Source organism: Coloeus monedula (assembly GCF_965178545.1).
Source record: "Coloeus monedula genome assembly, chromosome: 3".
NCBI classification, from domain to species: domain Eukaryota; kingdom Metazoa; phylum Chordata; class Aves; order Passeriformes; family Corvidae; genus Coloeus; species Coloeus monedula.
The window spans coordinates 106,638,802-106,651,143 of record NC_138783.1 but is presented as its reverse complement, the minus strand read 5'-3'; the positions used below and the strand labels follow the sequence as shown (position 1 = coordinate 106,651,143).

Genomic DNA, 12,342 nt, shown 5'->3' with positions numbered 1-12,342 from the left:
TGGCAACAAATATGATTAAGGGACTGCAGCATCTCTCTAATAAGGACAAGCTGAGGGAGTTGGGCCTGTTCAGCCTCTACGAGAGACAACTGAGAAGGGACCTCATTAACGTGTATAAATATCTAAAGGGGGTGCCAAGATGATGGAGCCTTTTGGAGGGGTTGCCAAGCTTAGGACAAGAAGCACGGGCAGAAACTGATGCACAGGAAGTTCCACCTAAACATGACGAAGAACTTCTTTCCTGTAGAGGTGACCGGTCACTGGCACAGATTGTCCAGAGAAGTTGTGCAGTCTCCCCCACTGGAGATGTTCAAGAACCTCCTGGACGCAGCCCTGCGCCACGTGCTCCGGGATGGCCCTGCTGGCGCGGGCAGGCTGGAGCGGGTTCCCCCGCGCTCCCTCCGGCCGGGCCCATTCCGGGCTCCGGTGACTCGCGGGGGCGGGGCCCGCGCCGCGGAGCCGCCGTGGGCAGCGCGCGGTGGCGCGGCGGGGCAGCAGCCAACCAGAAGCCCGCATGCAAATGAGCCGGGCCCGCCCCCCACGCGCGGAGCGGGGCGGGGCCCGCCGGTTGCCGTGGCGACGCGAGCGGCCGAGCCCCCGGGCGGCTCCTGGGGAGACCCCCCGCGCCGGGCGGGCCCGGGCGGCGGCCATGCCAGTGCGTGCGGCCGGTGCTGAGTCAGGAACAGGCATCCCCAAATCCCCCTCCGAGACCATGGAGGAGCTGGAACACACCTGCCCACAGCCTCGCCTGGTGAGTCGGGCCCGGCTGCGGCCCGCCCGCTCGAGCCGCCCTGGGCGCTGCGGGGCCGCTGGGCCGGGGGCAAGGGAGGGAGCCCCCGGGCGGCCGGTGCCGCCTCACGGCGGATCCCTTTGTGCAACGCCAGGGAAGGGGCGAGCGAAGGCTGTCCCAGATGGGCTGTGCCGTGCCGTGCAGGAACTCGGGGCAGTGCGGTGACAGCCAGACAAGATTCCTGGTCCCCGCGTTAAAAACCCGGATCCCCCGCGCTCCCGACGGGCCAGGGCACGCCCGGGTACCGGTGCGGTTGCCGCATGTGCGCGGGTGGCGGGAGCGGCGGCGGGAGGCGTGTGGTGTCAAAGCCGTGTTACGATCTAAAAAGCTCCCTGTTTCCAGTAGTGAATGCAGAGGAGCGGCCCGCGCTCCAAGGAGCCGGCGGCGGGGAGCGATGGCCGGTCCCAGCCTCTCCCGGTGCCGCTCCCGCCGGGAATGGCAGTCCGCGGGGACTCCTCAGTGACCGACCGGCGGGCCGTGCTCTGCCCTGTGGGCCGGCTCGCGGCCGGATTACTGCGCCCAGGAATGGCAAATCCCGTTTTTCTCAACTTCAAAAGTCCGGCGAGGAGTTGCCCGTTCGATTCAGGATGTGTAAGGAAGAAGAGAGTCTCGGAGAGCTGCGGTTTTTGGGGCGACAGGAGAATGAGGGAGGGCCGGGAGAGTGATACTTGAAATAACTCCTCTGATGTTCTTTGCTTAAAGACCTCTTCAGACCGTGTAGGCAACTTTACGAGGCTGCTGTACCCCAAGAATTCAGGTTCTGAGAGCTGTCCTTCTTTTTCATGTGCTCACTTAAAATATCTCGAATGTTTCCTTGCTTCTTATTTAAATCTGTTATTATTCCCACCAGAAAAGATCTCTCCTTATCCCAGCATGGTGTGCATCATTAGCAAGGTGGTAGAAAATTAATAATAACAATACATAAATGCAGTCACAGAATTGTGGAGGCAGTGTCAAGATGTGACAATCCATGATGTATGCAACAGTTTAGTACTGGAAATTTGATCATTTAACACCAGAATTCAGTCTCAGTGCTAATTAAAACATACTTAAACATCAAACTTCAGTAATTAAATTCAACACTGTAGTTGAGACATTGTTCTGATATGACAAGAAATAGCAACAGTCATTGGAGCTGACCTAAATTAATGTTTTCTTCTTGCTCATGTTATAATGAGATTCGGCTTTAAAGAAGACTGTTAATTTGTTATTGGAAAGCTTTTGGAGCAGTTTTAATAGGGAAAGTTAGCTCAGGTATAGTTTCTGCAGTGTGTTCGTACAGGCTGTCTAAGATTTCTCTGTCAAAAGCTCAGATATAACAACCTGTTTGAATATATCTCTCTGTGTAGTGTGACATTTTAAAAGATTTTAAAGAAAGAAGTGACAATATGATTCCAGTATTTACAGTAGCATGCATTCCAGTATAATTCCTGTGGAAATTAAGGTGACAGAGTACATGAATGAAACAGGAATTCATTATGAGTTTTTAGATCTTCCTGAGTACCAATAATGGACAATGGAGACATTTTGAATAAATATTTGAGGAAAGTGTGTCCTTATGAAGTGATACCTCATCAGTCATCTGAACTGTGTTATCCTCAAGCTAAAAAAAAAATCTTGCCTGGTGAAATATAATGCAATACACTGAGCTCAAAGCAGAGGGAGTGAGGCAAACAAGTGTAGCCAGGCGATGTCTGAAGTGAGGAAAATTAAGGGCAGGTATTCTGAAGAGTTAAAGTGAATCACCCCTTGACAGACGATCTGATAACATCAAATTCCTGTCAGATCTTTTTTAAGATCTTCAGTACTTGGTCTTATCTCATCCTTTGAAGGCAACATGTACAGTGGTGGGTCAGTAACCTTGTCACCTAGATTATTAGTGTAAAAGAAAGAGGGTGTCTCAGGTAACATTTTAGTGTTGTTTGGACCTCAGGATGATACCTCAGGATGGCTTTGGTACCTCAGAATGATATGACTGGTGATAAGTCTGTGATATTTACAGATGACTTTTTAATGCTGTTCATTGGTTCTTACATATCTCTAAAATTAATTATCTGGGCTTTCAGGTTCTTAATATGTGCTAAGTTGTAGGAAGCAGTTTTTGTTGAGAATTGGGACTTCAGAATCACCTCAAATTTTAGAAGGTGAAAAGGAGTTGCTTCTGTTCTGAGGCTGTTGTCATCCTTTTAATTAAAACAGGAATTATTTCTTTAAAGCCTTAAAACTGTGAATATTTTTACTGGATATCTGCCATTAGACCCCCGATTTTAGGCTATGAAGCCTGCTAGCTTGTCAGGAACTGTCACATTAGGACTAAAGAACCTGTGTCATTCAAAGATCAGGAAAACAGGGGTCACTGAAGGCAGTTCTCGGGTAAGTTTCAATGTGTATTGAAACCTGATGTTTTCCGGTGCCTGGTACTGTTGTAATTACAAATTACCATTAATTATTTCCCAAGACACTCAGTGCATTTTCTTAACCAGCCGGAGCATTAATAAGCATTTGTGTTGCTTCAGTCAATTCCTCTGCTCCATCTATGACTTAGTATTTGCCCTCTTTATGTTCTCAACTTCCATGTATCTTAATGCCAGAATGTCTCTCTGAGTGACCCATGTATCTTGGTCTCGATGCACAACAGAGAAACAAACCAATCAGAGTCTCAGGTTTTATCCATAGTGGTGGTTTTAGGAGTTTTTAGTCAAGAAAAAACCCCTCACAAATAGCATTTCTCCAATCCTGTTTTGTATTCTTTTGCATGTATCCCTTTTCTCATCTGGACCAAACTACTGCATTAGGCCACTTTCTCATCTGCTGCGGTCCCATTCATATTTTTGAGACCCAGAATACCCATGATTTGGTTCATGGGGGCCTTCACTGTTTTCCGTGGGATAAACATGACCTCTGGTCATATCGTGTCACACATTCACAGTATGGCAGTTGTCCCTGGATAACTTTCAGTAAGCTGCAGAGTGCTGCAGGGCTGTGGATCTCAGTCTGGGAATCCTGCCCTTAGGGTTTGTCTGTGTGCATCAGTACTAAAAAGGTCCCTAAGTAAGGCAAGCTCTTAGTTTAACTAAGGAATTAAGCAGTAGTTTTCATGAATTTAAAGTGAATCTATCTTTAAGATGACGTAAAGAAGCAGGTAAGTGCTTTTTGCTGTGTCTGCTCTGCCCTAGGCAGTGCTATCCCAGAAATACTGGGCTATTCAAGGGTATGTGGCATCCATACTACCCTTGGATGTCTGTTCTCAGACAGCTGGAACTGTGGCCAGATCTCATGTCTTGTACAGGAAGTGGCATTGGGGCCCTGTGTGGAGGTACCCAGATATTTTGTTGGGGGCTTTTTCCATCATCCTTGCAAGGACAGACTAGCTGGATACTTGGTCTATCCATATGGCAGATAAAACATGTTCTGCCAAGGCACTGCAAGTGGCAGGGCCATTTGAGGTTTACCCTTGCAATCCCAGCACTGCTCCAAAGCCCAGATTTACTTCTGTAGTGTTGTGAGATTCAGAGGCTACAGGCTTTTACAGGTCAATAGGAATTAGGTATTAAGTATCTTGGGGCCACTGAATCGACAACACTTTGGAGAATGAGACTCAGGTACAACCGAAGATGACAGATCTTGCATAATTTTCGGTATCAGCTGCTTTAGCCATTTTGTTTATTTTCTTGATATTTTAGAAGAAATGAAAATACATGAATTAATTTTTTTTTCAAATTATTCAAGTACATTTGGAAAATACTTTTTTTATTTTATAGAGGAGAAGAGGAGAACATTTTAGTGTTTTCACACACTGGAGCTGTATAATGGTTCAAGGAGTCACTCTACTCCTTTAGACAATTTCCTTGTTGCTGCTGTTACGCAATGAACTCAAACACAAAATCTGAAATAATTGTGAGGAGAGTGTGCATGCCTTGGATTCCTGTACTTTCATCCCTTCGTATTTGCAAGGAATGTTTTAAGAGATCCTGATGCAACCTCTAGAATCATTTCAGTATTTTATTTCCATGAGCTTTCATAGATCTTCATATTCATCTTTCCTGTATCACCGGAAGGTATATGCAATTTTAATCAGAGGAGCCAATGATTAATGTAGGGGGGGTTTATTGTGGTTGAAAAGTGTCCCATACATCTGTTTCCCACGTGATGTTATGACAGGGGGTCTGCCATCTGTTTACTTCACTGTGGAACTAAGTGTAAATAAATATGTAAATAATCTTAAATTTAAGGAACCCAAAATTACTTTATTTGACTAAATATTTATTTGGTCCTTTAGAAGTTCGGGTTTTGCTTTGGATTAATTTTCATTTTCGTAAATGTTGGCTACTATATAAAAGCACAAACCCATAAAAACGTGCCAAGTGAGGTTTGTACTTAGGGACATGTAGCAATTTTTGCTGCACTTAAAAAAAAAAAAATTGCCCACAGACATGAAAAATCTACTTAGATTTCCCTGTATTACGTCAGAGGACATGCAGTTTATATATGTTCTGAAATGCTAGTTTCTGCAAATACAAGTTGCACTACATATTTGTCAGATACACAAAACTGCAAATATTTTTTCAGGAGTCAGAAATGACACATAAACACAGAGAGAAAACATCACATTCTGTATATTGCATTCTGTGCTTGCAAATGAAATGATGTTTTAGAAAGAGTTTTTATTAGGATAATATTACCAACTTCTTAAACTGTGCTGTTGCCATTACTGCAAAGGTTTGTATCATATCTTTAAAAAGGAGTGGAAATCCATTGTAAATAGATTCTCTTAGCTCCCTCCTCAGGAACATAGACAACATTATAATATAACATATGTATAAAATGTAAAAAGAACTCAGCACATGCGTGGATGTGGAGCAGAAGAAATACAGAACTAGGAGGGAAATACTGACTACACAGGCAGGAATATGTGTAGTGTATACCCACACATCCACAATCATGCACAAACATTCAGTACAGCCAGAACTGTCTATCCCAGTGTGTCTTTTGTTTCCATGTAATCTGCTTTCCTGTTTTACACACATATAAACAGACCGTGTAAGGTGAAAACCTCTTGAGAAAGGCACTGGATGAATCAGGGATCTTGTAGAGAAGCCCATTGCACTCCCTGTGGGAAAGATCTTCCCAGGGTTTTTCTGCTGACAGCTGAGGAACTGCAGAAAATGTGTCTCCTGTGCAGGAGGAAGAAAAGGTTTGAGGTTTTTTTGCTTCTTCATAGCTCTGTTTCTGAGTAATGGGTTATACAAAATGCTGTTGTACATCTGACATAAAGTAATTGATAAATGTATCTCTATAAAGAAGCACAAGTAGACTGATTATTGGGCCAAATTCACCCAATAGCTTAGCTATATATGTGAGTTGCTTTCAGAAGATAAACCCTTGCCTGTGTTAAAGCAGAGTTGGGTTCTTTTAGCCATATATCAGGTGTATAGCTGATGTGAATTTGCAGATGACACTAGGGTGGGAGTGTTGATCTGCTTGAGTGTAGGAGGGATCTACAGAGAGATCAATGGCCTGAGGACAGCAGCAGGAGCTCAGTCGGGGAAGTGCTGAGTCCTGCATTTGGGTCGCAACAACCCCATGCAACATTACAGGCTGGGGGAGGAGTCGCTTGGGAGCTGCCCAGCAGAAAGGAACCTGGGGGGGCTACTCACCAGCCAGCTGAACATGAGCCAGCATGTGCCTAGGTGTTCAGGAAGGCCCGTGGCATCCTGGCCTATATCAGCAATAGTGTGTCCAGCAGGACCAGGGCAGTGATTGTCACCCTTACTCAACACTGGTGAGGCCATGCCTTGAGCACTGTGTCCAGATCTGGGCCCCTCACTTCAAAGAAGGTACTGAGGTGCTGGTGTGCATCCAGAGAAGGGCAGTGAGTGTTGTGAAGGGTCTAGAATGTGTCCTGTGAGGAATGGCTGAGGGAGCTGGGTTTGTGTAGTCTTGAGAAGAGGAGGCTCAGTGGGAAGCTCATTGCTCTCTACAGCTGCCTGAAAGGAGGGTGTAGTGAGGTGGGAGCCGGTCTCTTCTGCTGTGCCTGTAGTGAGAGGACCAGAGGAAATGGCCTTAAGCTGAGACAGAGGAGATTCAGATTAGATATTAAAAAAATATTTTCACTCTTAGGGTGGTCAGACATTGGAGTAGGTTGCCCAGGGAGGTGTGGAGTCACCATCCCCAGAGGTGTTCAAGAGGCATCTGGATCTGGCACTGGGTGGTGTGGTTCAGTGGTTTAGGGGTTACAGTAGTACTGCTGGGTTGACAGTCGTACTGGATGATCTTAAAGCTCTCTTCCAACCTTGATGATTCTGTGATTCTATACAGTAATGTACAAGTAAAAAGAAATGCGTGATAGACATTCAAAATGCAGGAGCTGACGTTATCTCCTGTTTCTGAATTGATCAATAAAACACAGAGTGGCACTAGAGCAGTGGTTACACATTTTTGGTCTGTTGACCATGGCCAACCTTCAGCATTACTCCTGGACCAGCAAGCACTTGCCACTGGGCATTGAGTTGCAAATGCCCCTCAGCGAGTTTGGCTCTTTGAGATGGTGTCTGCAGGCTGATGATCAGCAACCAGTGCCCCTTTGAAGGAGCCACAAGCATCTTTACCCTGGAATGCTGCATATCCTTCCCCAGTGATGGGATATCTGGCAGCTTTCCTGTCTGTAGCCATCAGGACAGGAGAACATCCAGGCTCACGGGCTGCACAGTGCCCTAGGTGCAGTTTGCTCTTTCAGTGAGTCCTGCTTGGATCACTGGCACACAGTGCTCCTTCCAGCTGTACCAGGGGAACAGAGTTTAAGTGGATAAGTTGCTGCATTTTGCTTCCAGCTGGTGTTCATGGAGGTTGAGGTGCTTCATTGGCAACTCTTTCACTTGAACTCTGCTTGACTTGGGGCTCATCCTACCTCTACGATTGTTTTCTAAATAATGTGTTCCAGTTCAGTCAAAAGTCATGGCTGTCATGCAGGAATCTTGTCACAAAATTATTTGGCCTTTTGCAAATATTAGATTAGATTACATAATAGTTGTTCTAGTTTCATAATCCCTGAATCTCTACGTATATACATCATTGTGCTTCTTGAAAAGGCAGTGGAAGCTTCTTTTCCTCTGCAGTATCTTCAATTTCTAATTGCATTTTGCACTTAATCATTACTGACTTAATACTAATGATGAACAAAGTGTATTTGATTGAAGATAAAGCCCAGAAAGAGCAACTAAGATAATTTGAAATGCATGCAAACAGAATGCTAACATTATTGTTCTTAAAAGGTTAGTTTGCCATATTTTTAGTTCACATCCACCTCCCTGAGTCCGCAGAACTGTGGGAGAACAGGCTAGACTTTTTTTGATTCTGGCATTAATATTAGAACTGTTTGTGAAAAGTTTACCAGGAGACAACTACCAGTAAGATTCAATTACAATTTAAATGCTCATAAATTTACCTATTTGGGTCAAGGTTGCTGACCCAAACAGGTAGGAGAAAACATGGTTTTCATTTTTGACAATGTTTGCTCCCTGAACCTCTAAGAGAAGGCTTTGGTAGTCCTTCATCTTACGAAAAGTTCATACCTCAGAAACCTGGCACATATTTTTAGTTAGTTTTCAATAGTTTTGATCGGTTTTTTTCTTAAATATTCCTTGAAACTGATGTCAGTGTTTCTTGCTCTATAATTATTGTTTCCCAACATCAGGAGCAGGTTCCCAAAATAATCGTTCCTCATATGAGTAGACCTTACCCACGTGATTTGTTCCACTTACCTGTTGAAATCACTTACCTGTTCTAAATACAGCCTCTGAGACAAAAGGTGGTTACAGCATCAGACCTCCCACAGAATTTCCCTGCCCATTTAATTCTGCTATGAGCACAGGTCCAGCCTGCTTTATCAAGTGTTGCCTCTGTAGCTGTACCAGTTCATGATCTGAAATTTCATTGACCTGTGTCGGTGGCAAAATCTTAGATGACAATACAACTTTCTCTTTACCAAGAGGAGAGAAGGTAGTGTAATTGCATGACTTAAAAAAAAAAAAAAGGCAGTAGCTCCTTCCATTAGCTGTGTTTCTTGCAGTCACCCTGCAGGCAGAGTTATAATGGTAGGTGCACTGTGACATGGGTGGGTCTACATTTGCCTACTTAAAAGAATGTTTCTGTCTTCCTTGCTGCTGTGTAAAAAACCCAACCCAACTACTGGACATACAGAAAGCAAGCAAAATAACACAACAGGCTGTAAACAAAAGAGAGAGTGTGTAGGTGCTTGAACAGGTGTTCTTGACCTCTTATTTCAGTGGTAGGACTCTTCTGCCTCTACAAAACACCAGCAACTTCCCTTTTAATCATTAGAAACACGAGTGTTTATCTTATGCCTAGGAGCTAAGTTAAATGGCTACAGCAGGCTAAGAGACTGTGAAGAGTGATAATAAAAAGGCAGCAGCATCAAGATACACCTGAAAATAAGCTGCTTCTAGCTCTCATGGAGGGTTTCTTCATGAAGTGTCCTGGCCCCAGAACCAGCTCAGGACTACCAACCGCACTGTGCCCTCTCCTCTTGGCTACTGTCTCACCAAATAGAGCTGTGGGTTCCAAAGGTGTTGCTGGTGCAAATGGAGCTGTGAGGTGCTTGCTGGGAAAGCCCCCATTATCTACCTTCCATCTTTTAATGTCCTGAAGTTTATTGAACATCATTCAGATCTTTTGCAAATTTCCTAGAAAGCAAGACATTATTTAAGCTTCTCAGAGGATGAACAGCTTCTAATATGCAAGGGTTACTAAATATGATGGTATCACATACCTTCATTTTACTGAATTCTGTCTTCATTTCCAGGAAACAGGACTCTTATTGCAAGAGGTTTTTATCATCTTCTAAAGTAACTATCATTAATAAGTCCTAATATTACAATGACTTCTCCATTTGTGACATGTAATAAGCTTTCTCTCACATATTACTAGAGGATGTTGCAGGTCTTCAGAGCTTACCTTGCTCCAAAATACAAGGCTAATTTCACTTGCTTGACTAATTGCAAAATGTAAATGCCTGGAATATAAGGAAGGCAGAGATGAAGGGAAAAATCTGTCAGAGAAAGACAAAGTACAAAGTCTTTGTCTAACCATCTGATTATTGGCAAAACTATAGCAGACTTCCAAAAGTACTTTAATCAATTAACCAAAATGGAAAAGCTGCTATATAAATTACTTGCTGTCTTCTCACAATTCTAGTTATTCTGTCAAGAAGCTGGAAGGAATACCAGTAATTATATGCAAACTGAAAATGTTTGATAAATTATTTCTGGGTTTTAATAATTTCTTGAAATATCTTTTCTTATGGGCTTATATACAAACCAAATGGTCTCATTTTACTCATGTTTTTGTTAAGCTTACCAATAATTTTTTTAGGACAGATAAAATAGTAGTCATTTGGAAGCTACTGCTGTAGATTTCCTTTGATCTGTCAGCACATGGTGTTTATGCATTTCTCTATATGGCTTTGATGGAATATGGCTGATTTTAATCTATTGCATTTGATGTATTTTTGTATCCAGTAACTGAGAGGTCAGAGAGTAAAGGGAATATTGACAGGTCTGGTTCTAAGCCCTGATCTGTAAAGTGAGCTTTAATGATGAACATTTTATAAAAGCTGGACTGATGGGAAGCTAATAGAGGTTGTTCTCCATTGAGCAGAGACTGAAAGAAAAATCTCAGTGCTGCAAAGGTGGTTACATGGATGAAAAGCACCACTGTGTTTGCCTGGGGGGAAAAAGAGATATCTTTCTGCAAACCAGGCCTATTTTCTTCAAATAACCTCCAAGGAAACAGCCTCTGCCAAGCTAGGAGCTGATTACCAGTTGCAGGCCTCAGACCATAGCCATTATTGTTTTAACATTTCTGCCTTCCTCTTTATCTCAGCAGGAACCAGGCTGTATGGGCTGCCATGTAGCTTGACCTTGCTTGGAGATAAAAAGACAGATTAGCACCCAGCAATAGCAAAGCCAGAAGCAAAAAGACAGTATTTAGAAAATAAAGGAAAGAGCTGGCACTGTATGATTATATGTAATGTTCTACACTGTGCAGTGTGGGTGGCCTGATGAACAGTTCCCATCCATGAAACCCAGACAAAAACTTGGGTTTGGTCATAGTTTCTCCATTTTTAACCTTGTCTGTGCAGAGATGCTGTGATTTTTGTCTTGAAGATGCTAATGATGGTGATTTTCTTTAACATTTGAGAGTATGGAAAAATAAAAAAGGAAAGAAAAATGGAAAGAAAAAAAAAGAAGCCTACATGAAATTGAATTACTTTCAGTAAACAAAATGAATAGCAATTCAGCAGAAAGAACTGTATATGAATCTTTAAGTCTTCGTTGTTGTTTTACTGCTGTCCTCTGAGCTTTCCATGCAATAAACCAGCAGCAATTAGGCATGACATGCCCTAAAGTGTCTCAGGGACGCTAAAGAATGCGAAATGCTCAGTGATTAATCATTCAGCATCAAAAATCTGAAAAAACAATGTAAAGGAAAAAAGAGATTCTGTTACGATCAACCATGGGTATTCAAACTCGTGTGACAGTTGTACATCAAATGGTCACTCTCAAAACCCAACAGAGCCACAGCTGCACAGCCATGAGCTCCCAGTTAAATCATGGTGGAGCCAAACTGACGGATTTCCTTCGGCTTTTCTTAACCACCACTTCATCTGAAAAACAAAGCAACCCAAAACTCAGCTATGTTTTCATAAAGATTTCAAGCCAAAAGCTGTAGAAGTGTGTTTTTTTCCTGTAAGACCATATGGCAGATGATAAATATCTGAGGGTCTGATGGGTGATAACTTCCTACATAGGCATGGGCAGAAAATACAATTTCAGTAATGAAGTTTTCTGACAGATAATGCCACGTCAGTCTTCACACATCCTCACTCTGTCTCGTATATCTTTAGGTTATAAGCTCCCAGAGCAAGTACCCTTGTGGTGCTCTGATCACAGTTAGAGTATTTTAGTACTATAGCAGAATGTGTCAGACCAAAAAGGAGTTGCAGCTCAGTCAGCTCTTGTTAAATGGGACTTAAGGTTGCATCCTTGCCTTTATTTTGAATGGCTTCTCGAAATTATAGGAGAGTCTGATTAAAACCACAACTAAACAACCTCTACTCCCAATTATCTGTACAGATGCCAGTGGCAGGAAGTGGTGCTTGTTAAGAGGTGGCTCATTTGCAGCTTTCTAAGTTCCAGTTAGCTTTCCCAGCTGTTACTTACAGGTGACAAAATACATTTTTCGTCTTGGGCCTTTGGAGTCGCTGAGAAGGATTAAGCTGCTCACACCATCCAACGTGACTTTGTTCTGCAAACAGAAAAATTGTGTGCCTTCACCCACCTCAAAGATGACCAAGCTTCTCTAACAGAGACAAAGAATTCAGTTACATGACATGTTTGAAAAGCTTTATTTTCCTCACCATTTTACCTGGTGTGAATTGTGCATGCTCAGGGGTGACCAAAAAGCAAAAATCTCCAGAGAGCAAACTAACATGAAGTCTGGTTACAGCATTCTGCCACAGTTAAATGGTTCTT

At 43.2% G+C, this 12,342-nt stretch overlaps 1 protein-coding gene across 1 annotated transcript in view; it reads left to right on the top strand.

The window, feature by feature from the left end:
* Positions 1–649: 649 nt before the first annotated feature.
* PCYT1B (phosphate cytidylyltransferase 1B, choline) overlaps positions 650–12,342 on the top strand; it is a gene marked incomplete at its 5' end in the record, with an annotated part of 28,887 nt that continues 17,194 nt past the window's right edge. The window contains one exon of the mRNA XM_082278142.1: positions 650–751. Coding sequence (XP_082134268.1) covers positions 650–751 — 102 coding nt within the window. The remainder of the gene's footprint in view (positions 752–12,342) is intronic.